Source organism: Pantherophis guttatus, chromosome 1 (assembly GCF_059756535.1).
Source record: "Pantherophis guttatus breed Tessera chromosome 1, ASM5975653v1, whole genome shotgun sequence".
Classification (NCBI taxonomy): Eukaryota; Metazoa; Chordata; class Lepidosauria; order Squamata; family Colubridae; genus Pantherophis; species Pantherophis guttatus.
The window spans coordinates 121,978,161-121,999,557 of record NC_142063.1 but is presented as its reverse complement, the minus strand read 5'-3'; the positions used below and the strand labels follow the sequence as shown (position 1 = coordinate 121,999,557).

At 37.1% G+C, this 21,397-nt stretch overlaps 2 protein-coding genes across 3 annotated transcripts in view; one reads left to right on the top strand and one right to left on the bottom strand.

Moving 5' to 3' along the window:
* Positions 1-21,397, top strand: part of TMEM169 (transmembrane protein 169) — a 50,759-nt gene that overhangs the window by 11,430 nt on the left and 17,932 nt on the right. The window contains exon 3 of one of the 2 annotated variants that reach the window (XM_087881702.1): positions 16,959-17,240. The exons of the other annotated variant lie outside the window; for it this stretch is intronic. The gene's annotated coding sequence lies outside the window, so the exon portion shown is untranslated. The remainder of the gene's footprint in view (positions 1-16,958; positions 17,241-21,397) is intronic. 2 annotated transcript variants of the gene reach the window in all.
* LOC148116555 (peroxisomal trans-2-enoyl-CoA reductase-like) lies at positions 593-21,300 on the bottom strand. Its single transcript, XM_087881700.1, has 8 exons — positions 21,097-21,300; positions 15,668-15,801; positions 12,125-12,290; positions 8,061-8,142; positions 5,826-5,922; positions 4,825-4,932; positions 3,833-3,944; positions 593-1,460 (listed from the first exon to the last, which is right to left on the bottom strand). Exons 1-8 carry the CDS (start codon positions 21,272-21,274, stop codon positions 1,372-1,374), a joined length of 966 nt encoding a protein of 321 aa, XP_087737826.1. The 5' UTR covers positions 21,275-21,300; the 3' UTR covers positions 593-1,371.

Below are 21,397 nucleotides of genomic sequence, written 5' to 3'. Positions count from 1 at the left end.
AGTATACATTAGAAAAATTCATACATTTTCCATGATGTATGCTTACTTTTAGCAATGGGAATAGCATTTAGACTTATATACTGCTTCATAGTGCTTTATAACCCTCTCTAAATGGTTTACAGAGTTAGTATATTGCCTCCAACAATCTGGGTTCTCATTTTACTAACCTTGGAAAGATGGAAGGCTGAGTTAATTTTGAGTTGGTCACGATTGAACTGCTGGTAGTTGGCAAAATTAGCCTGCAATACTTCATTCTAACCACTGCACCACCATGGCTCTTAATTTCAAGTCCATTCTTATTCTGCAATCTTTTCTCCAAAAGTGTCTTACAAAGAGTGTCCTCCAATGATCTTCATCACTGAGAGTGGATCTAAAATAATCCAATACTGAGCTACACCATCACACCATTTTCTCAAATAACACAAATAAATATGGATATTTATACGTTTTGAAGTATAAGCCCATAAATTCAAAGTGCCATTATATGATCTTTTGATATATCTTCTCCAGAGCAATCAGAAAGGTTTTAGCTCAGCAATCTGACTCAAAAATGGGAGTCTCCAATACTGTGTCCAGGACATATATGCATAGATACAAGTATTTATTTATTTTTATTTATTTATCAATCAGTCAAAGTTCTTAACTGCCCATCACCCTCTGTCTGACAGAGTATAGCATGCAATTAGGGTTCACCCTGTTCATGGCTGAAAGGCAACTATGAAACATAGGTATAAACTACCTTTCTTTATGTTGAAACGTTAGCCATTCTAACTTTCATTATTATGGCAAGAGTTATTAATACAAAGCCATTAAAGTGTCCAGGAAAACAAACTGTCATATTCCAGCTGTAGTTATTTCAGCATCTTCACATCCATAATGTGAGAGTGCCAAAATCAGACGGGATCTTGCACAAGATTCTGTCATTCTATTGAAAAAACATAAGGCCAAAATCTCACATTTTAATTTATAGGGCTCTGAATACGATACATGTGAGCAATGGATGTTTCACTTTCTTCAACAATCTTGTGTAACAGGAATTTAATTTACCATGCTTTAACAAACCGCAATTTCACTTTCTTGAGAGAATATTCATGGATCACAGAGGCAACACACTAAAATGATGCAAAAATTTACAGAACAGTTATAAGATTTTCAGTTTACCCAATAATATTTACCAGGCAATGAATTTGTTCAATAACGTAACTTAATATAATATGGTTCCATAAAATTATGTTTAGTGAATGTTCTAAAGGTTCATTAACACTTAATTAAAAAGGTGTTTTTATTCTAAGGCAGTTTTTTAGAATTACAGTTAATTACTGAAAAATACCTTTTTTCTAATGAAATGGGAACAAAACCCATTTCTTTGAATTATAGTTTTGATTTAGGTTTTCCTGAAAGCATGCTTCTGAGTGCTTTGGCATTATGTCCATCTGGTGCTGGGGGCCATCTGTCATGATCTAGGAGAAAAGAGAAAGTTGCCTCAGAAAGCAAAACTAATGCTATTGATTTAAATTTCAAAGATTTTTTTCCCAAAGAAAAACACTTAAAACAAAATGAGTTAGAGTTACTTTTATATAATCTCAAAAACAGAAAAATGAATATATTTAATATTTCAGAATATTGTAATAGTCATTTTCTTCTCAATGAAGAATAAAGAGTTCAGGCATTTGGCTACATTCAAAATCCTGTTTGCTAAGTTTCAATTAAGAATGTTGTTTGAGTCTTAACCCCAGAGTAATTGTCAAAGATGTATAAAGGAACTTCAAACGTATGCTGGAAATGTAATTGTAAAGGGAACTTTTTATCATCTCTGATGGTTTGGTGATACAGCAAAAAATATTGGAATCAGATTTCCCTAATTCAGAATATTCTTAAAATAAATATAAAAATGAATCCAGAATTTTCCTCTTAGATTTGAAGGACAAAGATATTGACAGAAAATTTGGAACTTTATACTCAGTCTTCCATCCTTCTGAGGGCGGTAAAATGAGGACCCAGATTGTTGGGGGCAATATGCTGACTCTGTAAACCACTTAGAAAAGGCTGTAAAACACTGTGAAGCAGTATATAAATCTAAGTGCTATTGCTATTACTACATATGTTAACAGCAGCACGCAAAGATGGAAAGATACACTAATTCCCACAACTGAAGAATTAACCGTGAAGGTGATGGAATTGGTAAACATGGCAAAATTGATTACTTTCATTAAAGAAAAGAATTAACTATTTTTGTTTCTACTTGGAAACTACTTCTGGATTTTTTTTACTCAAAACTGAGAAAATATCTAATTTTAGATTTTGGTTATTAGAGTGATTTTGTTGTTAGAGAAATGGCTTGAAATATTTAGAATTGTAATACAAAAGGTTGAGGGTTTTTTTTTGTATTCTACTGCACTGAAAGTGGGAAGTAGAGAGAAGTCACTAGTTTTTTTCTTTCCTCTTTATCTTTTCTTGCACCTTCTCTTTCTTCTTTTTAAACTTTCTCAATTTTTGTTTGTATTTGTATTTTAATCCACAACAAAATTCTAGTAATTTTTGCTTTAAAAAAGAGTGTTGTTTGACCCCAATCACTGAGGTTGGCAGCTTAGCGTACTGTGTTTATTTAGCCAACCAAAATTAAGCAAACCAGGACTTCACACAATATGTGAAGCCAAGCTGTAAGTTCTGGTTGAAATACAGTGTTACATGACAGATATGATAGTATTCAAAATTAAGAAAATGCCTTAACGGAGACAATTTGCACCCATCCTTAACTTGTTTCACATGAGGGAAATGGATCCTCCGCTCACCCCAAAATTAAATAGAAATACGTAAGTGGCTGTAACACAAACCAAATAATTGCTGATTCCTAAATTAAAACAATTACATGAAAGCTCTCTTGGAGGGAAAATCAAAAGAAAATTCCAACAACGGTGGAATGACATTACCAGGGGAGTTGAGACTAATTGTTGTAGAAAGTAGATGTACCCAGAACTAAATCAGAGATGTGAAAGGTGAGAGATTAAATAATTATTAACATTAGGAAATAAATGAAAAGTAATGTAAGATTTCAAGAAGCAAACTTGCATCACAATAATCTAGGCCAGGTAGAGTATTTGACAGAGGTGGACAGCTACAGAAATTGGATGGATGGATGGATGGATGGATGGATGGCTAGATGGATGGGTGAATTTAACAAGTCAATCATACAAAGGGGAAACAGCTCTTGTGATCCTATAGCACTTACAATTCCAATCTAAGTAAATTTAGATTCCTTTCATTAGCAGAGTTTAACCAGAAAAGAAAATAAATTAAAAAGTAATAACTTGGCTTTACGGGAGCAAATTAGGGATCACAAAGATGGAGAATGAAATTTGGATTTAAATAGAGATTGTTAAACTTCCAACTCTTTCATGTAAACATATGATTAAATTCTATCTTGTAGCATGATTACTTGAATATCTCTAAGAAACCTAAAAGTTATATGCACCAGGAAAAACTTTGCTCAAAGAAAATCCAGATTATGTTGATTTATCTTTCTGTATGAATTGAGAGTTTAAAGTTTATAGAAGCCTTATAGGCAAATTCAACATTTAGTAGGCAATGTGAAAACATTTGAGTCAGCAGTTTTAACAGAAAAAAGCACATACGGTAATCTGGAAAGTTCAATACGATAATTTCTGGACTAATCTCCTAAATGAAGCGGAATTTGATTAAGATGGAGAAGTCCTAAAGATAAATTCATTTTTAATGTTAGGGCAAAAACATCAGAAAAAAAAAGGAAAGCAGACACCGTCTGCTAAAACAGTCAGGATACTATTTTACCACTATTTTTAAAGCATTGTTTTACCTGGAATGTCCCAGTAGCAACTGTATAGGCTTTGTCCACCATCAACCTTCACAGTTTCTCCTGTTATAAAGGAGGCAGCCGGTGAAAGCAAGAAACACACCAAAGCTGATACCTTAAAAGGGAAATAGAATTATTCAGTTACATTAGTTGCCTCCAGACAAGATGGGAGACACATAAATTCAATAAATAAAAACATATTAACCAAAGAGTCAATAAACAAACAAGCAAACAAACAAATAACTATTAACCATTATAGCACAGGGCCTTTCAGATGTTCAGTTCAGGTTTCACTTATTCTTGTTGCTGGATTCACATATCCTCTGTAGTTTGGTGGACAGACTCAGCTTTCATATTATGATAAGGCACAAACCTTGAGTTATCCACATAACCTGTGCTCACACAACCCCAAAGATGAAGTACAGCTTAGTGTAATGAGAGAACCTGCTCAAGAAATGATGAGAATAGAGCAACACTTTTTTTTTTTATTTATAATTTTTTTTACTTATAATGCGGTTTCTTTCTCTGCAGACGAGGCAAATTGTGACACAGATCTGAAACATTCATACACATACTGTAGATGGAAGTGAGCATAAGAAGTTGGATATTGTGACGTGTAGGACAAGTATAGTACTGCCACCACTATTTCGCTATCTTTTACATACATGTTTTTAGGGTGTAGAACCTTAGTCACATTTTGAATGGGAATGTTAGCTTCATATCCAAATGTGTATTTAATGGTAATCTATTAAATCAATATTTTATTTACTATTTGAATAGGTTCACATAATTTGCTTAGTTCTGGTTTAGTATACTGTGTCAATAATTCAGATTAAGCATATTATATAAACTAAAACATAAATTAATAACTGTCAGTTTGCACTGAATATTAGCAATAAAAATGTATTACATGAAGAGAACAAAATCCAATTTTTAAAATCACCTGAAAACCCAGAAGTTCAAAATATAACAATTACATCAACATAGTACTATACCTCTTCAGGAAGTCCTAATCTCTTTGCAGGAATCCTCTTAATATTATTTTTAAACAAATTTTCACCACCTTTGTAGTGTGCAACAGCAGTTTCTGAAAATATAATTCCCTGCAAAGAAAGGACAGCTTCAACATTAAGATTTTGTAATTGTTTTTCACAACAATAAAAACTCCAATCACTTTTGACATTCACTATAAACTCTGAATATCAGTACTGAAAATAAATGACCTGGATTTATAAACCAATAAGCAAACTGCATTGGAAAGGAAGAATTATATCCTTGCAAGTAAAGTGCTATTCGACTCAAGCTCCGTTCTTGGTGACTTTGTGGACTTTATGCAATTTTACTAACAACGGGGTAGCTCTTGCCTTCTTCCCACATATCCCACATTTAGCTTACAACTCTTGGGGTTTCTATTTTTTTAAATGTAGTATAGTACGTGTAGTCATTACATTTAATTAATTACCAAATGGAATGACTACACATACTACATTTATAAAGCAACACAAAGATATCTACCTGTTTTGTATAGACATCTGAAGAGCAATTTCATCCCCAATGCTAATATTAAAATACTTCTGTAAACATTCTTCCTCAATCTGGGTTGGTCACCGAGATCCTGAAGATGGGCTCCAGCACGAGTCCGAAAGCTTGAAAGACAAAACCTCTGATCCAGGTGACCGACCCAGATTGGATCCTACAACATTATCCTGGGACACGTATATTCACCTTCATTTGTCATTCTTCCCCCAAAAAACAAACTCCATTGAGTGTAGATTACAGCCTCTAATCCCCTTCTCAGTGTTTGGTATAGCTAAAGATTTAGATATAAAAATCTTAGCAGTTCCAATAGATACGGTATTAGGAGCAAAATCTTCTGATCTATGAAAAAGCTCCTATCTTCATCCATCCAAGATTAAATTAGGCAAATAAGATTGTCAGAATCAGCTGGAGCATTTATTTCCAGTCTGTTGTCTAAATCACTTATTTCATAACCTACCGGGGCAACTGAGTTAATCCTCACTCCATTGCATGCCCACTCAATGGCTAAACTTTTGGTCAGGTTATCAACTGCAGCTCTTGCTGCTCCACTGTGCCTGCAAAGGAAGCAAAAGAAGAGGCAGACTTAATTTCCTTCCACTGGTTAAGTTAGACCAGTCTGAAATTAGATGTTGTGATTATAAAATACCTATAACTATACTTTGCTATCTTAAGTGGGGTTTAGAGTTCAAGAAGCTCTCCTCCTCCCAGTAATCTTGGTGCCATGGGGCAGTTGTCAGAAATAGTGATCAATTTCCACTCATAGTTTAGCTAGCCAGAGTCAGGATGGTTGAAAATCCCACCGTTTAGTTATTCCAGTCTAATTTATGTGTATAAGCGCAGATTTTACAAATAGCATCCAATCTGTATCCCCGGCTATAATAAAATTGCTTGTTTGCCCTTACGGATCTTCAAAATACAAATATCTCTAAGAATTCTGAGATTTTAGGGGGTAACAGGCATAACTTTCTCTTACAGCTAGGATTGTTCTCAGGACGGAGTTAGAGGCCAACAAAATGTTCTCTCTCTTTCAACTTGTAATTACATGAAACTCTTCCCAGGCAAAAAATATCTGTGTGCACCTGTGTGCATGTTAATGTTCTGCAATCAGGAAGCTTGCAGCAATTTCATAATCAGAATTCCATGAACACAGTCCCAGCAGACAAGTCTATGCAAAGACAATTGCATCAATTGGTTGATAAGAAGGTTCAATTATCACGTTACTCCATGATGTGGTTTCATTGTGAGCATGATTTAGCCCCATTACAGATAGTCCTTGACTTACAAACATTCATTTAGTGACCATTCAAAGTTACAATGGCCCTGAAAAAAGTGACTTATGACGGTTTTTCACATTTACAACCATTGCAGCACCCCCATGGTCACTTGGTCGAAATTCAGGCACTTGCAACCGGTTCATATCTTGCAGTGTCCCAGGGTCATGGGATCATGTTTTGTGATCTTCTGACAAGCAAAGTCCATGGAGAAGCCGGATTCATTTAACTGTGTTACTAACTTAACCACTGAAATGATTCACTAACAACTGTGGCAAGAAAAGTCGTAAAATGAGGCAAAACTCATTTAACAATTATCTTGCTTCATTCATTGCATCCTTCAGTCTCAAGAGACTATGGTATCATGCTCTGGAAAGAGGTCCTAAAACAGCATCTGGTGTGACTAAAAAGGCCAATGTGAGAGTGGCAATCACTTCCACGCTGAGGGCAGATACATTCTGTCCCCTGCCCAGCCCCCAGATTTCGCTGGTTCCGGGACTGCCTCTTTGCCTCAGCCTGCCGAACAAGTGTCTCTTCAAATTGGAGAAGGCCATGCTGTGTCTTTAGTCTCCAAACTGAACGATCAGAGGTTAAGGTTTCCCAGTTGTTAATGTCCATTCCTAGGGCCTTTAGGTCCTCTTGCAGATATCCTTATATCTTGCTTAACATGAGAAATTTTGGGCTCAATTGTGGACATAAGCCAAATATATAAGTCAATTAACATTTTTTCTTCATGAGTGAATATTCTCTAACAAACCATGCTTTTGCAAGCAGTTGCTGTGAACTATTTCTGGGATCCAAGTTTGAGGATCATAAAGATAGGCAAAAGTCCACAATTCTCAAAGATTCCTATGATATCTGTGGAAATATACCAAGAAACAATGAATTTAGAACCAGCCATTGTTCCAGATAATGTTGATGCCCTTAGAACACACCAAAAGTTCTGGTAGCTCAGGATCTGAAGACTTCCAACTCCTGACTTGATCTGTAAAGTCCAGAGTTGGCAATCTCCAACCTCTAAGATGCACATGGCCCTCCAGAATTTTTGGCTTAGCTACTTCTGTTCTTCCTAATCCACCAATGTAGCAGATGTTAATTTCTTCAAAACTTTCTGATATTCTGATTTCTGCATTGGAAAACTATATAGTACCTGGGCTTTGCAAAAAGAAGGCCATTAAAAAAAAAATAGGGAGAACACAGTACAATACTGATAAAAGGAGCCAGCTAGGGAACAGAGGCTTCAACCTTCCCTGCCTATTAATTTCAAGCTGCAAAACAATATTGCAAGAAGCAGGGAAGTGTCTCTGTGTCTATAAATGAGTGTCTGCTCAGAATTGCCTGAACCGCAAGATACAGGAGGCAAATGAATTTAATAAATAAATTAAAATAAATACATTTACTTAGACTTAATAACAGCTTACGATAAGCCAGGCATCCCTTTCCACATATTAGCCACAATATTGACAATGGCACCTCCGTGATCCCGCATCCAAGCATTGTACACTATATGGAAACAAGGGGCGGGGGGGAGAGCAGTAATTAATATTGTGACATTTTTATTTACATTTTCAGAATCTGTACAGAATGCAATCTCTCTTTGAGTTAATCCTTCCCCCCCCCCCACACACACAACATCTATAGTTAAGTGTATCAATATGGGGGTTTGTGTAATATACAAAATAGCAATGACATTAAATCCAGATATTTGCCAGAGGGCACAAGTAACTATGAATGTGTGTGAACTCTGTCACACACACCCCAAAGCCCAAACCTACCTCACCGTGGTTGTGGTGGGGAGGATGGAGGGTGAACAGTGTAAGCCTACTATACCAGCCAACACAGCTGTGGCTTGGAGAAAGATCTATTCCAATTCTTCCCACCAAAAAAAAATTATGGATTGACGCAAAGATGCGGAAGATATGGTACTGACCAGTGAGTCTCCCTGGCTGGGAGGTACCAATAAAGCTACAGGGGAAGAGCAAAGAGAGTATCCTAGTAGCAGGAGCATCCATGGCATAGATGAGGTAAATCCTAATGCCCCCTCCCCCACCACTGACACAGATTCTAGAGAAAAGAGATCTTTCTGCTGTTCAAAGATCTTCAGATCAGGAACATGGAATGTCAATGGCTTATACCTAGGAAAGCTAAACATTGTTAAGGACGAAATGAATAGGCTCAACATTGATATACTTGGCATCATGAACTTCATTGGATTGGCTGTATGTGGAGACATTAAAAAGTGGTTCAGAATCGGAAAAGGCAATTGGCAAGGTTGTCACCTGTCACCTATACTATTCAACATGTACACAGAAATAGTTATGACAAATGCACATTTGGAGGAATCTATCACTGGCGTTAAAATTGATGGTAGGAATATCAACAACCTCCAATACACAGACAATATAACATTGCTCATGGAAAACAAGTAGGATCTAGAGAGGCTAATCCTGACAGTCAAAGGTGAAAGTGAAAATTTGGACTGCACCTTAACATCAAGAAAACAAAGATAATGACAACTGCAGAGAACATGCAGGTCAGAGTGCTAATCAATATTGAGATTTTCGAAACAGTAAAGAAATTCATTTTCCTCAGCTCTAAAATTCACCAAAGTGGTGACTGCAGTCCTGAGATCAGAAGGCATATAGCACTTGGAAGTTCTGCAATGTCTGGCATGAATAACATCTGGAAGAGTAAAGACATCAGCCTCACAACCAAATGCAGATGAGTTAACACAATAATTTTTCCAGTTGCTACTTATGGCTGCAAAACCTGGCCTCTGAAAAAGGCAGATAGGAGAAGAGTGGACATCTTTGAACTGTGGTGCTAGAGGCAACTATTACGCATTCTGACAGATTGCAAAAAGACCAAACAAAGAAGTCCTAGAACAAACCTCACCAAAAATATCAATTGAAACCAAGATCTTCACATACTTTGGTCATGTCATGCAAGCTGACTCACTCAAAAAGTCAATCATGCAGGGAGTGATCAGTGGAAAAAAGGAGAAGGGGCCACCCTAGTACCCGTTGGGTGGACACTATAAAGGATGAGACCAGGATGATCATGGTGGATCTGAAAGAGGCAACACGAGAGTGCTGATTCATAGAGTGGCCAAGGGTTGGACATGACTGAATGGCTGACAACTCTTTCTTTTATAGAACAACAATTCTGAACCTTACACAAGAAGCTGCTTTATATTTACTATTAGACTACTATCCCAGTTGGCAGCGTCACTTGATGATTTCCAGTTTTACCTGGAAATGTCAGTCACTGCCTAGGCAATCACCACTATCCATAGCAGGCACTCTAGCATTGAGTCACTCCAAATAAAGTGAAACAATTATATTCCAGTATTATTAATACCAATAAGTATTTTGGTGAGTTATTCAAATTTACACATTTATAAAATCTAAATGCAGATAACAAAACACCAATATTCTAAACAAACAAACAAACTGTAAGGAATAGATTTTAGTATTTCTGATCTAATCATCAAAGCAGTTCAAATTTTTTTTTTTATTATTATAAATACTTTATTGAGTTTTCCAAAACAAAAAAAGAAAATATATAATCTATCTCTCCTTTCGGAGGTGCAGTGTTTATACAATATAGTGAAACAAAAAAAAAAAAAACCTTCATCCTTAACAATACATTATTTTATACAATATACCTAAGGTTCATGTGCCAGGTCAAGATTCTAGGATCATGTTTTCATCTTATTGTTCAGCCAGTGGTACCAAATACCCCATACATCATAATATTTTGAATCGTCCTCATTTTTTAACTCACTTGTCAGTTTCGCCATTTCTGCACACTCTAGGATCTTATTTATTAGAGTTTCTTCTGAGGGGATAAGTTTGTTTTTCCAGCATTTTGCGAAGGCTAATCTAGCCGCAGTTATAATCAGGATTATCAGTTGGGTTTTGTTGTTATTAAAGCCTTCTTCAGTTATGCCTAGGAGAAAAAGCTCTGGGGCTAGGACTACCTCTTGCCCCGTTATTTCACAGAGCCAATGTCTGATTTTGGACCAGTACTTTTTAGTCTCGGGGCAAGTCCACCATAGATGATAAAAGGTGCCGACCATTTTTCCACATTTCCAACATGTGGGAGAGAAATTTGGAAACATCTTGGCTAGCCTCGCAGGGGCTAGATGCCACCTGTGTAACAATTTGTAATGGTTTTCCCTAAACGTTGTCGATTTGGTTATTTTGTAATTTCTGTTCGAAGCTATCTCCCAATCATTAAAATTTAGTCTATGTCCTAGATTTTTTTCCCAGATGTTCAGTTGGTTTTTTGCTATGGACTCTGCCTTATCTTCATCTAATAAAAAGTTGTAGATTTTTGATAACATTTTCTTATCTGTTCCCCAAATAATTTTGTCGAAGTATCCGAATTTTGCTGCTATACCAAATTTATCTCTATCTTTTTGGAATCTTGAGTTAATCTGAAAATAGTTCCACCAATCCAAGTTTAGGCCCTGGTCCCTCAATAGGTCCAGCGATTTAAGTTTTCCTTCTTCATCGAGGATGTCCTTGTATGTGCTCCATTTATACTCATCTCTCCTGTTTGGTGCCATCAACGCTTCCATAATGGAAAGCCAGTTGGGTACCTTGGTATAGATCCTCTGCCTAATTTCGGCCCACGTGCGAATAAGGGTCTCCCTAATTTTGTGTTTGTGGAAATAGGATTTTTTCTTGTTTTTTATATCCCAAAGGTAGGAGTGCCATCCTTCTAGAAGGTCATGTCCTTCCAAGATCAGGGTTCTCCTATCTTGTAGTTTGATCCACTCCTTGATCCAGATCAATTTTGCCGCCTTTTGATATAATTCCCAGTCAGGGAGCCCAAAATTCTTATTAAATGTCTTCTTTGACTTATAATTAAAACCAACTATTCTCTGTCAGAGATGCAGTCTGAATAACTGTTGTGTTATAATTTAACCTAACATAATTGGCAAAACATGCTAACCACTACATAGTTAGGTTTATCATTATACCTCACTTTCAACCATTCTCTCAACCATAATTACGTTGCAACAGCCAAATATATACCAGCTAACAAGAATGTGACCAGCAAAGATTTGTTTCCTGGCAGACCTATGGATAAATCTCTTATTCATTTGCAGGAGTGTGCTTGCTGAATTCATATCAGGGGTGAAATTCATTTACCTTCGCTACTGGTTTGTAAATGTGAGCGCGCGCGCCTCCTCCACGCATGCGCAGAGCCTTCTGTGCATGTGTAGAGGCTCAGAAACAGGACGTGATGACATCTGGGCGAGTGGGTGGAGCCTCCCACCGCCGGCGCTACCGGTTCTCCCAAGCCAGATAGAACTGGCTGAATTTCACCACTGATTCATATGTCACAATAAACCGTAATTGCAAATATTTAAGGCTAAATATAAAAAATGTCAAGGCATGAAAATGTGAAATGCAAAGTAATCGTGCTTCAAATGGCTGTATGAACAAAACTTCAAGTTATAGTAAGCAATCACCTGCTTTACAGCAATAGAAAGTTCCAGTCAAGTTGGTTTCAATAACAGCATGCCAGCCTTTTGCGCTTATTAGTTCAGATGGGCTAGGAAACTGCCCTCCTCCATTGTTGACCAAAAAATCTATCCTACCGTGAAGATCTAAAGTTGCTTTCACCAGTGCCTCTACCTACAAGGAAAAATAAAGCAGAGTGGTAAGATTGATGTTCCATTTGCAGATTTCTGTACAGAATTAAAATCAGTGCTTGGCCTTTTGTTTAAGGTCAAATAGAGTATTTGTCTATAAACTTAAACAAGTGTGGTATTTCTTTAATAGAAAATTCTTTCCCAAAATAGTTTTGAGTTCTGTTAGAAATCACGATATGGCAGTTAAAAATATCACCTAGAATATTCTATAACAAGGGAATTCCACAACAACTGAAGATTTCATCACAATGACAAAATTTCTGTTGTGATTTGGCTACAGTATGCCTGCAGAAGTTTATTGAGAGTTTACTCTTAAACATAATTTATAAAGAAGAAAAACAAGAGTATTATTACTTAGAAAACTCATATACTGTAGTTATTATGTTATATAGTTATTATATAATTTTATAGTCCCATCTTAGCCATGAAAGCCAGCTGGGTGACTTTGGGTCAGTCACTCTTTCTCAGCCCAACACACCTCACATGACTGTTATTGTGGGTACAATAGGAGGAAGATGTGTTGGATATGCTCGCCGCCCTGAGTTATTTGTAAAAAAGAAAAAAGGCAGAATACAAACAAACAAACAAACAAACAAGCAAGCAAGCAATAAAAATTGTAGTCAAAAGGTTCTTATCATATATCATAATCCTGCAAAATGTGTTTTCACTGTATCTGCCTGGCTACCAATGACAGAAAGTTGATCAAGAGATCTATGACTTTAGCCGCTATTTGAAAGGGATCCAATGGCAGTGATTTAATAACCATCGTTCCTGTCATTTCAGAGGCGTATTTCAGAACAAGCCTCTACAAAGCAAATTATGTTTTCACATAACATCTGGTAACATGATGTTTCCTTTCCTGGGAAAGATGATCAAGCCCAGTCACAGTTAAAATACAACAATTTATATATGTAGCAATGTACTTGATATAGAACTATTGCACTAAAAGTCACAGCTCTTAACAAAAGAAAGCTGGCAGGCAGTGCTGTACTTGGAAGCTGTGTGCCAAACAAGCAGAATTATTTATAGCACAATGATGGGAAAGCTTTATTAGAAAGCAAGGATGCCCTAGTGCCATGATGGCGAACCTATGGCACGGGTGCCACAGGTGGCACACGGAGCCATATTGGTAGGCATGCAAGTGTTGCCCTAGCTCAGCTCCAGCGCGCATGCACGCACCAGCCAACTGATTTTCAGGCCTTCCGGTCCCACCAGAAGTTGGGAAACTGGCTGTTTCCGGCCTCCAGAAGGCCTCCGGGGGGATGGGAAATGCTGTTTTTGCCCTCCCCAGGCTCCTAGAAAGCCTCTGGAACCTGGGGAGGGGGGGAAAATGGGCTTACGGGGCCCACCATGCCATCGCATGCCAAAAGCAGGGGGAGGTGTGGGGGGAATCACATGCGTATGCGCGGGAGGGCGGGGCACATTGAATTATGGATGTGGGCACATGCACCTGCCACCTCCCACGTTCCCCCCACTTCTAGCACGCGATGGCAAAAAGGTTAGCCATCACTGCCCTAATGGATAGAGATTAAAACTCAGTATTCAACAAGTTTTCCCCTAGGTGGTTTATTTGAATCTGCTGTAACTCAAAGAAACAAAGCTGCTGACAGATGTAGACATATGAAAAATAAGGTATTTTAAGCTGTATAAAAAAGAATTTTAAAAAAAGGGCATTGATCCCTTTCAGAGTGATAATGTTATCTTAGTTTCTTGAGGGAGACATCTTTGTAGCCACATCTTCAAGAAGAAGAGGCCCCCTTTTCTGATTCTGTCACCGAAGGGAAACAGGCCAAATTTTTCTGATTAAAGTCCATTCAACTTGTAACGTACTGCTTTCTCAGGTTTTGTGCCCCTTGGAAACAGTGATTTGAGTTACTGGTAGCATCCTATGTAAAGATCTGTGATCGATATATCATAGCATACAACCTAGCAGATAGCACTAATTTAGAAAATCATAGTTAAACTAAGTATTAACGTATTCCTATATAAAAGTGAATTCTGATATTGTGCTAAGCCATAATTTGTTTAACTATTATTTGCCAATAACGCCACAAGATGTTAAAACCACACAAAACAAAATGTTATAATACGGTATATGAATCTAGTTAAACTATCATTTTAAAAATCTATTTTTAATGTATCCTTTGCTGGAATTGATTCTTGACTCAATAGATTCTGGTTTGGGGTTTTGTACATTTGATAGCTCACTTTCTGTTTCACTCTTTAGGATACACTTTGGCCTAAATTAGGATCAATTACCTTTTTGTCGTTTCCAGCCAATTGGTTTATTTAACAGCTCTGTCATGCACTAGACAGGAAGTTCAGGCTAGAGATCACAACATATATTTAAAATTGTGTACTATAGCTGAAAATAGCATATGGTTGGAGATGAAGCCTAGACAAAAGCCTTATATTGAGGCAGATTACTTACTCATATAATTCAATATTGCTTGCATATACAGGTAGTCCTTGACTTACAACCAAAATTGAGCCGAAAATTTCTATTGCTAAATGAGACAGTTGTTAATTGAGTTTTACCCCATTTTACGACCATTCTTGCCACAGTTGTAAAGTGAATTATTCCAATTGTTAAATTCTTAACATGGTTCTTAAATGAATCTGGCTTCCCAAATGACTTTGCTTGTCAGAAAGTTGGAAAAGTGATCACATGACCCTGGGATACCGCAGCCATCATAAATATGAGTCAGTTGCCAAGGGTCTAAATTTTGATCACGGGGATGCTGCAATGGTCATAAGTGTTAAAAATAATCATGTCACTTTTTTCAATGTTCCTGTAACTTCGAATGGTCACTAAATGAATCGTTATAAGTCAAGGACTACCTGTACCGGCAATACAAATGCTACAAAATACTATAGCATTGAACCAGAATGTTTTTTCCTTTTCTAAAATCAAAGCAATTGCCAAATTATAATTCCATTTCCATCTCAGTAAATGGAACTTCACCTAAAGCAGGGATCCTCAACATGATGTCTTTTGATATTTTCCAAATTGTTAAAGATGGATGTTACCAACAAAGCACATAGAATTAAAAAAATATTAATAAATGTAAACTATCTTAAGAGTTTACAAAGCACTGAACGCCTACTCCTATTCCTACATTTAAAATTACAATTATTTAAAATTCTATAATATAGCTGACTGACTCCTAACTGATGTAAAAACAACTGGAAACAGCAACATTTGCCATTTCCAGCAAAGGAACTCATATTTATATCACTTTTTTGTGGTTTAATCTTCCAATATTGAGATGAAAATATCATTTTTTCCATTGTAATAATAAAAAGAATAACCCAATGAACCATACACTAGTCAAATATGGAAGACTATTGCGTTTTTACCTCTTCTTCTTTGCGAATGTTGCATTGTATGGGAGTCACCTGGACAGAACTGGTGGAGGGAATTTCAGCAGCTAACTCTGTCGCTGCAGCTTTTAATCTGTCAAATTTACGAGAGGCAATCACTACATTACTACCTGCAAAACAAAATGAGAAGCATTTCAACATCAGTACAAGTTGTAAAAAGATTAAACCAGATCTCTTGCTGAAATATTAAATCTGGGCTAATCATCCCTTCAGTATCACTTTCAGGCCTATCAAGAGATTACTGCTTCTTATAAACCTACAAAGAAAGAAAACATGAAAATTGTGCTTATTCTAATCTGATATTTAGTTTATGAACAGCACCTTCTCTTCCTAGTATCAGGGCTAGTTCTTAGAGCATCACAAACAATCAGTTGGAAACTAGGCAAGTCAAACTAGGCTTATCAAAGCAAGCAGTCCAACCTCACCCCCACCCAAATGAGTAGCTTCAAGTCCTTTACACATACTGTTTGGAGAAAATGGGACGAGAAATGGAACCTTGATTTCTTTATAAACAGGGCTTGCATTTGCTAAATCCTTCCATTTTTAGCTTTCCCACAATAAACTACATTAGTCTGTCCTTCAAAGTCTGTTGATGCAAGTGAAATTAAACCTGCCATAAACCAAGGTTCTGTCCCATGACTGAACTTGCTCCCCTCTAAATCTTCTTCAGAGAGTCTTCACTTCCCCAGAATATACTGTATTTTGAGGGCCTATGAATGGAATAAGGGAATTTTATTCTTGTCTCCAGTCATAAAATAGCATTTTCATTTATAGATTGAACAAAGACTTTTCAATAATGTCCTAGCTCAATAGTGGAATTTGACTAATATATTACTTCAAATAAGTTAACAGCAAAACCTGTTGACCCAAAGAACCACATATTGTCTTAAAGGCGAAGGGGGGAGGGGGGGAGAGAGGGGGGAGGAGGGAGAGGGAGAGGGAGACTTTAGTTCAGTCATTGACTAATAAAAACAAAATAATAAAATAACAGAAAACTATCCCCTAGAAACAAGAACTATTACCAATTATTTGTGGAAGAAGCTTACACATATTGTAGCAAAATTGTATTACTTTTGGAGAAATACATTTATCTTGATTATTTAACAGATAGTGCAGATAAAAGCTATCAGAATGCCCTGAAATTTAAATAAAAGAGGAGTCATCTAAAAGTATTTTGTGTTTAAGATCGGAATGTGCTGGTTTTAGGTTTAAAGTCTTTTTTTCTTTTTTCTTTTCTTTTCTTTTTCTTTTTTTGCTGTGGGACAAGGCTATCTGTGGAACTGTCTCTCCTTGGTTACATCAACTCATCCATTAGATCTGGCAGAGGAGACATGTGATAAAGGACACCATCAGCTCCAGACCTACATTTGGTGACTCCTAGATGTGTCTTCTTAGTTGTGGCATCCACTTTTATGAAGCATTCTCCCCCTCCTCCCCAATATTAAATTAGCTCAATCCCTTTTTAATATTGCAGAAGTTCGTCAAGACCTGCTTATCTTATCAGGCCTCCCAAGAACCAAAGACATGCTTAAATCGCTCCTTTTCTGAGGTTCGCATTTTTAATATTCTCTTTGTCTTCATTTTTAATGTGGATTTGTATATTTTAATACCTGTTGTTTTTATATCTGTTGTTTTATTTCAATGTTATATGGTGCTCAGAATTGCCTTTTGTGAAATGGGCAGCTATACAAATTTGATAAATAAGTAAGTTTCTTGAGAAAGGAGAGCAAATCCCCATCAGTTTTAATGTTCTATTAATAAATTAATACTAATCATTTCAAAAGCATGCTGGGAATCCTAAGTTATATAGTAAAAACTGCATACAGTAGTTGACTCTTCTTAACTACATTTTATAGTTACAGAATCACAGAAATCACAGAACTGAGGAATTGGAGGGATCTATAAAAATCATCTAGATCTTTTTTCTGCAATGTGCTGGAAAACTAATTAAACCATCCTCAAAACTAGCTGTCCAGATTCTTCTTAAAAACTTCTAGAGATGGGAAACGCACAACTTCAATGGATTGATTATTGAAATCCATTGTTGAACTGGTCCATAATGCCTACTTTAAGTAATAGGTTAAGCCAAAACCAACTAATTTGAATGATGAGTTAATTGCAGTGTGTGAACTCAGCTTCTTTGATACTCTTTAATATATTTCCACACATTTCATTCCACTAAAACACATATACTCTTCAATAAAAATGACTTTGTAGTTTTATCATGTCCTTGAATTGAAATCCAAGCAACACAAATTGCAACTTCCTAGTATAACCCATGGATATTTCTCAAATAATATCAGCATTGGAGTTTAAACGGTGTTCATATGATATTAAGTATAACCCAGTGATTTTCAAGCTGGAAATCACATGCATTGCAACTCAATGCCAATTATCCAATAGTTTAATTTTCAGAAGTTTTTTGCACAACAGAATTAACAGAACACCTATCATTATCCCACTTTTATCCAGTATCCAGTTCTTTGTCAATGTTTTGCTATGGTTATAACATTCAAATCATTATACTCAGTTAGCACTAGCTGGAATTTGACACTATTATTGTTTATTTAAAAAAATAGTTAATACTAATTAAAATCACAGCTATTCCTAAATCAGATGACAAGATATCAAGCATGGTTAAAGGACCATGCACATCAAGGGAGAGATGTCACGTATGCATTCCCATTAATCACATATTGTAGCTTAATATGTCATGCCAACCAGACTTTAGAGATCACAATCTGCTTTTTCAGTAAATTTATTTTGTTCAAATAAACACACACACACACAAACCCATATTCCCAAAGGTGACTGTGGAATTTTCTGGCTTTACATACAAGACAAAATGTCAGTGTTCAAAATATCTGATCTTGACCAGATATTCCTATGTAAAAGGAACTGATTGTTTTTTTTAAATCCAGAACATCCAGACAATATTTGGAGTAGTTCAGATAGATACCTCCCTAGTCAACTGGAGGATGACAAGGGGGAAGAGTTACAGCACAGTCAGATTTGCCAGATTTTATAATATAACCAATCTCAATAGAAGTAGTTTAAACCTTCCTTGGGAGTTAATTTCATTATCTGGTATACTAATGGAGCCGATTATCAATAGCTAGTTTATAGCTCACTGTTTCACATGAATACAGCCTCAGAAAAAGTATCCATAAATAAGAAGGAGCCTGGTGGCGCAGCAGACTAAACCACTGTTATTAACATCAAGCTGTCTGCAATTACTGTAAGTTCAAATCTCACCAGGCTCAAGGTTGACTCAGCCTTCCATCCTTTCTAAGGTAGGTAAAATGAGGACCCAGATTGTGGGGGCAATAAGCTGACTTTGTATAAATATATAAAAGGATGAAGGCTATTGCTTAATGCATTGTAAGCCGCCCTGAGTCTCCAGAGAAGGGCGGCATATAAATCAATTAAAAAAAAAAAAAAAGAGGACCAAGTGTATATTTTAGAGGTGAACATGTTCAAAGATGTTTATATCAGCACTTCAGTAAAGAGTGAGAAGATCTTATACTAATTCTAGCGGAAAGAAAAAAATCCATTAATTACATTAATTTGAACCACAATTCAGCTTCAAGAACTAAGTACAGATAGTCCTCGACTTACAACCAATTGAGCCCAACATTTCTGTTGTTAAATGAGACATTTGTTAAGTTAGTTTTGCCCCATTTTATGACTTTCTTGCCACAGTGGTTAAGGGAATCACTGAACTTATTAAGTTAGTAACCTGGTTGTTAAGTGAGTCTGGCTTTCCCATTGACTTTGCTAGGCAGGTCGCAAAAGGGGATCATCTGACCTTGGGACACAGTAACAGTCATAAATATAAGCCAGTTGCCAAACATCTGAATTTTGATCATGTGACCATGGGAATGCTGCAAAGATTTTAACTGTGAAAAATGGTCATAAGCCACTTTATTCAGTGCTGTTGTAACTTTTAACGGTCACTAAATGAACTGTTATAAGTTGAGGACTACCTGTAATCATAGAAGATATGAAACAGCAGAAGCAAAGCAATGAAAGCACTACAGAGGTGGGGACTAGTTTTTGATTTAGTAAAAGAAGAGTTTAATTAAAAAAATGTTTTTACATAATTATAGCAGGACACTGCAGTGAATAGTCTACTATATTTTTCTTCTTAAAGAAAAGAGGAAGAGGAATATAAGCACCTATGCGTTAATTTTTTACTTTATTGTTTTCCTGAAAAACATTAACAGTTACAAATCTGCTCCAGGAATCTGACAAATTGCATTGCTTAGTTCCCATAGTCTTATAGATGCTTGACTAAAAGTCAGTCACAGCTTCCAGAAAAGCATGCCCTCCCCAGGTTGAGCTAGATATGCAGGAAAAACCTGTCAATAACCACTAAGCAGAAGGATGGGCACGCATGAGCTTTATCTTAATCCATCTGTCAGTAGTTTGAATATTGTGAAAGTAATGCTCATCATAAAGCCAAACTCCAACTAAATCACCGATCCAGTTCGCACATAGCAAAAGAGTATATTTGAGAAGAGTCCACATACAATTTCCAAATAAAAATTACATTTATTTTACAGAAATAGAGCAGAATGCCAGCTTTTGATAAAACTGTCACATAATCAATATGTCCTGTTACAACATAAGCTAACACAGCTGGAAATCTAAACTTGTTTAATGTTTTATAGACTGAGCAAGTGAAGAGGGAAAAAGAGAAGCAGAATCCTAAGGCATTACACAATCTGTTTTCTTGAATTTTCTTTATCGCCTACAGTATTTCCTTCAGTTATACACCATTCATATATGATCATGTCCCATAATCTCAGTGACGACAATAGTTGGGCTATTGGGAGCCGACACCCAATCAATCTGAAGAAAATCCAACTTTTTCTTCCTCCTAGCCCGTTTCCTTCCTTCCAAGAAAATCCCTGTTCTAGTAACTTCATAGCAGGTTAACAACTTATTATGAAAAGCAGTCCCAGACACCAAACTTCTAAAGAGAGAGAACCTGCACCCTCTCCCGTCACTCTTGTTGTCACAAAGGTGGTTTTTCAAGAGGCAAGTGGACTTTTTGGTTTTTCTTTGAAGACATTTCGCTTCTCATGGAATTCCCCACCATCCAGAGCTGAAGAAGCTTCTTGCAGGAGAAGTGAAACGTCTTCCAAAAAAATAAATAAATCAAGAAAGTCCAGTTGCCTGTTGAAAGAAAGCACCTTTGGGACAACCGTGACCCCTGGATGAGTGAGAATCTCCATAGACATCCTGTCACTCTTGTCCAAGTCCTAAAGCTACAATCAATAAGACGGAGGAAGGACTCGCAGGCATAGGGAGCTTCCACCCTTCCACCTCTCCCATTTCCCCCAGGGGAGGAGAAATCAGCCCGCTCCCAGAGAGGCTAGGCTCTCTCCTCCGTTGCCCACCGAGATGCAGCAGCTCAGCAGCGATAGCCTTGCCGATGCCCGTGCCTCCGCCCGTCACGATGGCCACGTGGTTGCGAAAGAGTCCAGCCGCCAGAATCCCCCGGCCACCGCCGTTACTAAACGACGACGAGGACGCCATCTTGACAGCTCTCAGTCGGACTCTGAACCCTAAAGCCATTCATATCGCCGGGAGCGCTCCGGGTCACGTGACTTGAGCCGCTACGCCCCCTCCCCTCCCCTCCCCTCCCCTCCCGAAATCGGAACGCTGCCTCTGGAATAGCGCCGTATACAGTACAGTGGC